We start from the raw sequence: 9943 nt of genomic DNA, 5'->3' as shown, positions 1-9943 counted from the left end.
GGGAGGGGGCTGCCGTAAAGTGCTGGAAAAAGTCGCACGTTCCCCCCTATAGCCGCACACTCACCCGGCAGCTCGTACCCTGTCCCCGCACCCCAGCCAGTCTGTCGGGGTGGCGAATGGCGCCGGCGGCGAGCGGCCGCTCGCTCCCGCGGGCAGGGCTGCGGCGCGCCTAGGGGCCGCGGGCAGGCACCACCCCACGCCATGCTGGCCGCCGCTTGGCTGGGCAGGGGTTTCTGGGGGCCCCTCCGCGGCGCGGGGAGGAGGCGGCCGGGCGGCGGTGCCAGGCCTCTGGCCGGCCGACCCGGGGCGTCGGCCGAGGCGGCGGAGGGACGCGGCGGGGGGGCGGGTGGCCGCCGCCATGGCAACGGCGGCGTCTTCTGCTCCTCGGCGGGCGCGGGGGCTTTGGCAGGGCCACACCAGCGGCTGCTGCGCGAGCATCAACGGCTGCTGCGCGCGCCCGCCGCCGCCTGGCGCCTTCTCAGCGGCGGGGCCGCGCCGCCGGAGCCCCCCCGGGAGCGGCGCGTGGCGGAGCGCTACGCCGAGCTGGTGGGTGCCCGGCGTGGGCGCCCGGAGTGGGCTGGGGCGGAGGGCCCGGTACCCCCGGCACCTTGTCCGCTGGGGCTGCGCTGCCCGCGGGGAGCGGGTGTCATGGCCAGAGTTGCAGCCAGACGAGGGCTTCTGGGGTCTCCCGGTGGTGGCGTGTTCTTCTGAAGGGTGACGTAGTTCAGCGGTGGGAGGTCGTGTCAGTGTCTTGCGCAAGCGGCAGGTTGCTTCCAAGAATTCGGGCGGCTTTCTGGACAGCTCGACTTAAAGCGTGTGCTTGCCTGGTTTAACTCTGTTACATGTCAAGCTCAAGCTAGGGTTTGCCTTCCTGGCCTGAAGTTCTACATTTTTGTTTTACAGTATGAAAACCCCTGGACGATCCCAAATGTACTGTCAATGGCAAGAATGGGTTTGGCGCCGGTTTTAGGCTATTTGATTGTTGAAGAAAACTTCAATGTTGCACTAGGGGTCTTTGCTTTGGCTGGTGTAACGGATTTGGTATGTTTACATCAGTTTGGAAATACTTCGGGGATAGTGTGCGTTACAGTGATCCCATTAATGTGTTGAAATTTAGACTTCCATGTAGAATGGGAATGAATAAACAGATTAGTTTTTATATTAATTGCTTTCTAGAAAAGGTATATACATCCTTCGTGACATTGTGAAGGGAGCTCGCAGGTGATGTGCCAGTGGAGCAAGGGGCATATCGGGGTGCCCTGAGCAGCCTCAGGTGGCCTTGTCCAGTCAGTGCTTATTCATCTGGTGGGCTGTTACTGTATGCAAGTGTACCCGGTGCACCCATCGTGACAATAATTGTATGAATTTTACAACATCAATAGCTTTTTCCCTTCTTTTTCCCTTTTTTTTTTTTTCCTTAAAATAATGAGAATTGAATATGCTCAGGGCCTTCCAGAATCTGGAATGTAATGTGAAAAAAGCATGTTACTAATAACAGCTAAGAGGTATCATATTTCATCTTAGTTAAACTAGCTGTATTATGTGATGTCATTCATCAAAGGTATTTGTAACAGTAGCATATATAAACTGGTTTTATTCTTAGTTTTCTAACAAGGGAGTAATGAACTTTGTTTTTCCTAGTTGGATGGATTTATTGCAAGAAACTGGGCTAATCAGAAATCAGCTTTGGGAAGTGCTCTTGATCCTCTGGCTGATAAAATTCTCATCAGTGTGCTTTATGTAAGCCTAACTTGTGCAAATCTCATCCCAGGTGAGAAAATGTCATTACTTGCATGTACTATATAAGGTAAAGAAGCTAATTTTATGTGTAGTAATATTTGTTGTGTTTCTGGAAGGAAAACTGTCTATAGCTTGGAACTCTTGCTTTGTCAGTTGCACTTTGCTCCTACTAAATTCTTTTAAAAACACCTGCCTGATAGACCTCACAAAGAACATGTGCTGCCATATGCAAAAATAACTAGCAGATAATGCCATTTTCAAATTTACTTCCTTTAAAGCAATAATAATAGCTATATTTAAAATTTTCTCATGGACTGGGTTGTTTTAAAACTTCAGATTAAACCATTCCAGAAGTCATGTTAAAAATCTTCAGTCATGCATAAAACCTGTTCGGAAGCATTTGAGTGGTTATTTCCTACTGCTTCATACTTTGTTTACTTTTTAATCATGGAAATGATTTTTGACTGGATCCTTGTTGGCTTGGTTTTTCAGTTTCACTTACTTCCATGATTATTCTGAGGGATGTAGTGCTCATTGCTGCTGTTTTTTATGTGCGATACAAAACTCTTTCTCCCCCGGTAAGTGTATAGCATTGAACAAAATTGTATGAATATGTAATAATTTTATTTTTATTAAATATTCTGTATCTTTATAAGTATAAAAAAAATTAATAAGCCTTTAACAAAGTTGTAACCAAGAGATTTTCATCTTGACAATCGGTGGTTGCTCACAACTTGGGTGAATTGCCTAAGATGTAATGCTGAGCTTGTTCTTTTGCCAGGTAGATTTGTAAGCAGAAGAGTATTATTTCATAGAATAGGTTTCATAAGGATGAGTCAGAGCTACTGATAACTTCTTTTTTCCTGGGTATGATGTGTAATAAATCATGTAAGAGCAATAGCAGTACAATTCTTTAGTGCTACAATTGACTTTTCTGTATCATGTGAAGAGGTATGTCAAAATGAATATACTAGAATTGCCCTTCCCCCCCACCCCTTTTCTCTCCCAACAGAGAACTCTCAGTAGGTATTTTAACCCCTGTTATGCTACTGCCCAATTAAAACCAACATTCATTAGCAAGGTAAGAGTAGTAACTCGTTACGAAAGGCAACTTCTCAGTACTTGGGGTGGTGTGTGGTTTGGAGGGAGGGGTCTGTTTACTACTACTGCTGAGTGCAGTTTCAAAATAGTGCCCACTAATCTGAAGGCAACTTAAATCCTGAAAGATTTTCAACTATACTCTGTCCAGAGTACACGCTGATTTTGAGTGTGTAAGATGCTTCATTTAAAGAGGTTTCTAAATAAATTTTCTGTATATAGACTAATACTTAAACCAGTAATAAAAGTGTCTCTTGGTATTGCTTGCATAGTACATGTCTTCATTTTAGTCATATTTCCTATTTTGCTTTTATCAGATGAATACGGCAGTTCAGCTAATTTTGGTGGCAGCTTCTTTAGCAGCTCCTGTTTTCAATTATGTGGACAGCATATATTTGCAGACATTATGGTAACTTACCTCTCCACTTTTTTTTTTCAGCTAATTTAATATACTCCTAAAGAAACTGGTAACTGAGATTAATCTAATTGTGTGGAACAAAAAAAAACTGTGCCCAGATGATTTGATAGACTCATACAGCTTAATTTTTACACATTTATTCTTAACTGACACAGGAGCTAGATATTTATTGATACTTAATTTACCATACAAGCAAAAAGTAGTCAAATGAAATTAGTTAAGGACCAGGAATAATAGCTGAGAAACAAGTCTTCAGAACAGACGTGGTGTACACAGGCGAAGTGTATGCTCTTTAATATGAAAGAAGGGAGTGGAAAGGAAGACTGAATGGATTCTTTATTTACTCATGCTGTAAGTGTCCTTGAAAAAGCAATCTTGATATCAGTAAAACCAGATGGAAAGTATTTTATTTTTGCTTTATTCTGTATGTGCTATCTTGAAATCTAGGTTTCTGAAGCCTCTTTGCAAAGCATCTGAAGAAATCCGGTGATGCATTCTAGACTAGGAAGGAAGGGCAGGGGTTGAATGAAAATGGGCATACAGGAGCATACCTCCTTAAATAACAGCTGTTCCTTTCACTGCTATTGTTGGAGATATGAACTGTATCTGAATTGTAGTTGAGGGCAGTGTTACGAGTGCAATTATTTCTACTGAGCAGTTAGGTAAGAGTTCAGAGCAAAGAGGCTGAACAGCAGATAATGTAATTACTTAGTAGCTTAAAGTGGTGGAAAATCCAGTGTTACTTGCATTGTAGAAAAAACCCAAAACAAAACCCAAAGCTTTTAAGGAAGTAGGAACCTTGATCTTAACGGTCAGTGTGGTTTTTCATCCTGTTGGAAAGCCAAATCTAGAACTGTATCTGTGAAAGATGCTTACCTTGCTGCTTGCCTGGGACACTGTGAGAGATTTACCATATTGTGAGTAATGGAGATACATTGGGTGTAAGTTACTGGGGTCCTCTGTAAACACAGTCAAAAATGGCCCGGATGAGTCTGGCAGTGTGTCCAGGGAGGGGGCAGCAAGCATGGAGGGGCAGGACTTTAATGGTGACTCGCACCTGAATGGTGTCAGCTTTTGACACAGAGGAGCACTGCTCATTTGGAAATATATATGGTTGTTAGCCAGTGTCTGGGAAGGGAACAGAGGAGGTTGAAGCCGAAACTTGTGCTTTAGCTTTGGAACTTGGTAAAATGATAAATTCAAGTCTTGTATGATTTGAACGCTCCCCTTTCATACTACCCAGGGATAGTTTCTCGCATCAGTGAGTTCTCCAGCTGGTAAAAAATTACGTAGGCTACAAATACTGAACCTTTTGTCTTCCCTTCTCTAAAACAAGTGCTAATATGGTACAAGTGTGGCCTAGTATGCAATTAAACAGAAGCATGGAACTGAGCACTGGGTGGCAGTTCCTTTGTTTGTCTAATCCTCTACTGAGCACTGAATTGCACCATATAAACTGTAAACTGCAGTTTTGTAGGATATAGTCTGTGACTGTGTTCTGAAAAATAGGGAGAATGCTTAAAAATAACACTTTTTATTATTATACTTAGACTCAAATAACTTACAGGAACTCTTTTCCCCAAAGGTGCATCACAGCTTTCACAACGGTAACATCTGCGTACAGCTATTACCACTACGGCCGAAAAACAGTTCAGGTGATAAATAACAAGTGAAGTCTTCCTGGAAGGTCTGGGTCTCAGCAGCATGGTGTGCTGTACTGCTGGAGATGGCTGTAATGCAACTGAGTTTTGGATCAAGAACTCTTGTTTTTCTGCTTAAACCATGGCATCACAATGAAATGAAGTTTGAACATGTACTGTGTATATATATAGAGACTTTTCAATGTATTTTTAATTTGTTTAAAAATGAGGTGGTTTACAGAGACAAATAAATAATATTCTTAAAGACACAGGTTAATGGTTGCTGCCATGTGCATTCTGAATAATTTTATACTGGTTTTGAAGTCAAAATATGCACTTTTCACCAGCTTTTTTGCCACCTTCATGCCAGACACTGAGCAGGCTGAGATCTGAGAGGAAAAAGCAACTGTAAGAACAAATTTGTCTTTGTACTTCAACCTAAGTCAGTACACCAGCATTGCTCATTGGGACTTAATGGCATATGCCAGCTGGCAGAAGAAGAAAGCGTGTCATTGAGGAACAGTATCTTCAGAAACTTAAACCAGAGTTGATAGAAAATTTACTTCGTATTCTGTGGTGATATGGATAAGCCATGAAGTGTTACTACCTTGCTCCCTTTTTAAGTATGAGCGACGGTGAACTGTACTCATCAGAAGAGTTCAGAGTGTCAGAAGGGCCAGCGGTGTGGTGAAAGGTCTGTACCCAGCTGGAGTTCCATTTCTCATACTACATACTCATTTCTAGTGATCGAAAGACATTCCACTGTATGTCCGGATTCTTTAAAGCGTCTAAAGATGTTGTTTAAATACCATGAAGAAAAAGGAAGTCTTAAATATTGTGCAAATGAAGGGAGAGGGTGGAAGAAACGCGTAGGTGGCGTGTACTGTTAACTCTTCCTGTACCTGTGGCTTCAAGAGGTGTGTGCTGTGGTTCCACCCAGACAAGGGTGGCTTGCACGTGATCTTTGCCTGTTCTCTGCTTACAACAAGATGCAGAATAAAGCACTAGGCAGAACTGATCATGTTGCTCATCAACTTATTTTTCTATTTTTGAGCAATGTGATTTCTTTTATGGCATAAATAAATGCAACTATGAAGGGCTTAAATAATTGGAATCAGGTGGTATATGATACTTCTCTCTTATTAGCAGAAGGAAACTTGCTGTAGATTTCTTTTGAGAGCAGACAGTCTCTTTTGTGACTGCATATGCTTGTGTATATAAAGCATCTTAATATTTTTTAATGTTTAAATTTGTATGGAATGCTGCATAGAAAAAGCACTTGAGTTTTATTAGTACCTTTTTCTTAACTGTCCCCATGTTTTGTGGTCTACCCCACATCTTACAGCAAAGGGATGGAGAGAAGAGCAAAGCTTGTGGGTGCTCCCTTAAAAAATCAAATATCCGAGTGTTTAGTAAAATGGAGTACTTTTTCTTGAAGAAGCAGTTTAGAAAGCAGAGATTTATTGTACCCGGTTGGGCCACACCTGTTTGGTTCTGGTTAATGGGATTGAGTGTGGCTGGTTATTTTGTGTGTTTGGTGTTTTCCCTTTTTTCTCCTTTTTTTTTTAATTACAGATACTTTTGAACCATTGCATGAAGTCGTCAGGGAATGGACGAGTGCCAGTCACGGGCGGCTCTGTGAGAGTCTCTACCCGTCCTAATAATGGATTAAATGTACGATTGCAGGCTGGCATGTGCCTAAATAAAATACGTCGGGCTGGTAGAGCCGCCGCTTTTTCACGTACGCGTTCGATACTTGATCGTTATGATTTGCTTAGGAAGGGCACGATTCATCTCCCCCCTAGTGAGAAAACTCGCGGGGTGCCTGGGCGCCTGTCGTGGCCAGCGGGGCCGGGCGCACGGGCGGCGCGGTCTGTCCTCGCGGGGCCGCCGTACACGCGGCCCCGGGCGGGGCGGTGTCGGCGGTGGTTCCGCCCTCTCCGCGATGGCAGCGCCCGAGCAGCCGCCGCCGCCCGAGGGCTCCAGGCCGCTGGGCGCGCTCCTCAGCGGCATCGCGCAGGCCGCCTTCTGCGGCAGCGCGGGCATCACGGAGGAGCTGCTGCGCGGGCAGCTCTACCCCGAGGCGGCGCCGGAGGAGTTCCGCGCCCTGCGCGCTAAGATGGGCGGTCTCCTCCAGGTACCGGTCGGGGCGGGCCTGGGGGCCGTGGCCCGGGAAGGGGGGGGCCAGTCCGGGGGGAGCCGCGGCCCGGACGGAGGTGGGGCCCTCTCTCCGCGGGGGCGGGAGCCCGCCGGGCCGGTGCGGTGCGGGGAGTTTTATGCTCGTGGGAATAAGTACCGCCGCCTGAGATCTGTCGAGAAGAGCCGCCGTTCAAAATACAGACTTCTGACAGGAAAACTGTTTTGGGAAAGGCATCGCGAAGTGAGAGGGATGCTACTTCAAACAGCAAATAGATACGCGTGAGAGAGGAGACCTTTCTCGGGAGCGGGTTTTCCGCGCCGCGTAGTTCTCAGCAGCTCGGGGTGGCCCAAGGAGCCTCCAGGTGCGAAGCGCTCGGGTGGGCGCTGCCACCTGACGGTTAGATCCGCCGCTGCGTGGCTGCGCTTGTACACCTGGTAGTGTTTTGGTACGCTCATGTGAGGAAAAAATTTAACTAAATGCAGTAGCATAGTTTTGGCTGAGTACTTTTTCATGCCCCAACCCCCGTATATAGCAGTGAGATTTTCCTGTTGTCTTTTTCCCTTTCTGAAGTGTCGTTTTTCACATACGAGTAAAGCTGTAACATGTTTGCTTGCTATGCTTTCCCTGTCACTACATTATTTTTATTGCATGCTGTTTGTATTACTGAAGATAATGAATCTGTTTTTTCAAAACAACATCTTCTAAAATATTGTCCTCTAAAGAATCCTTGGGGTTGCCTTGTGTTAGTCTGTATGATGAAAAAAAGTATGAGAAATTTGAAAAGGAATTGGCTTTGTCTGCTTTTGTCTGTATTCTTATTTGTTACAAGGTCAAAAGTAAGTGTGTATGTGCTTTTTTAAAAGAAAAATGACTGTAAAATGTAATATTTTTTTCCTCTCTATCTCGCTCCTTCTGTATCAGGAGTCAGCATGTTACTGCCAACATGCACGTTAGCCCAGCAGATGAACTGCTAACTGCTGCTTTAAATGACCAAAGCATTAAGTGCAGCGTCACCAGATTCAGCAGAGAACACAGCTTAGTCTCTCATAATTATGCATGCCCGTGGCGCTTTTGGCAGCGGCCTCCCTCTTTGTGGATCCATGTATTCCAATTCGGTTTGATGTTTGTAGTTGCTCATGCCTGAAGGCAACTGCCTTGGTGGCAGAGCAGTTTGGTTCGCTGTGTGTTCTGCAAGGTGCAGAGCCAGGGGAGGGTCTCGTTCCTTTTGAACCATCCACTACCACTTACTACCTTCTGATAACTATGGTGCTTTCTGGATTACTCTGTGAGATAGCAGTTTTCTGTCCGATTATTGAATACCTCAAAGGGAGGAAGGAAAGAGTGAATCATTGCGGTGTTCCTGAGTTTAAATTGTCTCATGAAAAGATGTGATGGCCATCAGAGATGATTAAAGGAGGTAGTTGGGACTATATAGCCAGGGGCAAAGGGGAGTGGGAAGCAAGACATACCCTTTCATCAGTTGCAAGCTGTTTTGCTGGCATACCGAAGTAAACTGAAATCAATGGTTGTTGATATACTGAGCAGTGAACTTAGAGTCTCAGAATTGGACACGCTGCTGTTCTCTGCTCTTGTGAGGTGATGGTGACCTGCATTACCAGAGCTCAGGAAGCAAAGCCCAGTGAGGATCAGTGTCTGAATCCATGGCTAAAAGCCAGGATGTTTTGAGTTCTACCTGAGAGTATCACTGGAGGGGGGGGGACCAAAACAAAACTCAAACAAACCCAAAAGATGGCTTTCTGCTGTATCATATTCTTTGAGGAAAAAGAACCTAATACTCCCAACGTACTCCACACCACCACCCCCCCGCCCCACCCTGTGTGTTCTGGCTGATATTTCAACACTTTGTTGTAGATTCCTGTTCAAGTCTTGATTTGCTTTTCAGTTTTATTTTTAACATTAGTTTCCTCTCTAAATCTGCCTAAGCCAAATTTTACGGTGGTACCCATTCTCCCCTGTTCTGTTAGTAATTTTTCAGACCTGATGGTTATATCCCTTTCTTCTTTTTTTGTCTCACCTTTTTTCCTATTGCTTTTTTTCTGGGGTGCTTTAGACTTACCTCTGAGAGATAAGTTTGACAGGTACCTGGCAAACACCGGTAGTATTTTGCTACTTATTTCAATGCAGTAGTGGACTGCAGTAACTTTAGATAAATGAGAACTTTATATGAATACTCTCCAAACTCTATATAGGCTTTGCTTTTTCTGTTTGCAGAAATGGGTAGTTCTTTAGTCATCACTGAAATGTGACAGCTGCTCAGACAATATGATGTGTTTGAGGCCAGAAGACAGTGCCACGTCTAGAGGAAATAGCCAGAGAAACTTAGGTAGGCAAAGGTAGTGGACAGATTTGGAATTTGATGAGGATGCTGGCATTCATTTTCTGCTTTTATGAAGGGTCCATTGTATCTTTAATGATCAGATTCATATGATGCTCTGAAAAGCCTGGAATGAAAGCTGAATCATAGATTATAGATTCTTGCAGGACTTAAGAATCTCTGTCTCTCTTTTTTTTTTTTTTTTTGTCTGTGGCTGTTTGTTTTCTTTACCTCTCAGATACAACTCTTACTCAAGCACTGTTGAGATGTCATATTCTGGACATAATGTTCAGGCCCAGAAAAAAACAGATAATTAAAATTATTAGATATTTAACTATTGTAACATAGGTATACAGCTTAGGAGGATGGCAGAGTGTTGGGGAGAGGATGTCACGTTCCCTGTGTGGTGCATACTTTAAGAACCAAAACTGGTAACAACTGTGGCCTTCAAGGTCACGGCTTCCAGCGTAAATTAGCATCTCACTGTTATTGTGTGTATCTCAGGGTCTTCATGGCCACCACTCTTCTCATCTCCTTATGGATGAAATTCCTGGGAAATAACCAAAGCTTAT

General features: G+C 44.4%; 2 protein-coding genes across 3 annotated transcripts in view; both read left to right on the top strand.

Annotated features, from left to right (window-relative positions):
• The first annotated feature begins 40 nt into the window (after positions 1–40).
• CRLS1 (cardiolipin synthase 1) lies at positions 41–5165 on the top strand. The gene is made up of 7 exons (XM_064446694.1): positions 41–546; positions 904–1041; positions 1642–1771; positions 2233–2318; positions 2753–2821; positions 3156–3247; positions 4842–5165. Exons 1-7 carry the CDS (start codon positions 202–204, stop codon positions 4927–4929), a joined length of 948 nt encoding a protein of 315 aa, XP_064302764.1. The 5' UTR covers positions 41–201; the 3' UTR covers positions 4930–5165.
• A 1645-nt stretch (positions 5166–6810) lies between these two features.
• The window catches only part of COMMD1 (copper metabolism domain containing 1), an 88737-nt gene continuing 85604 nt past the window's right edge, over positions 6811–9943 (top strand). The window contains exon 1 of one of the 2 annotated variants that reach the window (XM_064446695.1): positions 6811–7033. In XM_064446695.1, the coding sequence (XP_064302765.1) occupies positions 6842–7033 (192 nt within the window). In that variant the 5' untranslated portion in view covers positions 6811–6841. Of the gene's footprint in view, positions 7034–7374; positions 7398–9943 lie in introns of those variants that run through there. The other variant, XM_064446696.1, reaches the window with a different exon arrangement.

Source organism: Phalacrocorax carbo, chromosome 3 (assembly GCF_963921805.1).
Source record: "Phalacrocorax carbo chromosome 3, bPhaCar2.1, whole genome shotgun sequence".
NCBI classification, from domain to species: Eukaryota; Metazoa; Chordata; class Aves; order Suliformes; family Phalacrocoracidae; genus Phalacrocorax; species Phalacrocorax carbo.
The sequence above is the reverse complement of the archived record's forward strand: the minus strand, read 5'-3'. Positions and strand labels throughout refer to the sequence as shown.

What these genes read in the sequence shown, in the direction of transcription:
- CRLS1 (XM_064446694.1), top strand. Translation starts at nt 202, where the DNA reads ATGCTGGCCGCCGCTTGGCTGGGCAGGGGTTTCTGGGGGCCCCTCCGC. An exon ending in ACAAAACTCTTTCTCCCCCG is followed by an intron (nt 2,319 to 2,752) that starts GTAAGTGTATAG and finishes CTCTCCCAACAG; the next exon opens with AGAACTCTCAGTAGGTATTT. An exon ending in AACCAACATTCATTAGCAAG is followed by an intron (nt 2,822 to 3,155) that starts GTAAGAGTAGTA and finishes TGCTTTTATCAG; the next exon opens with ATGAATACGGCAGTTCAGCT.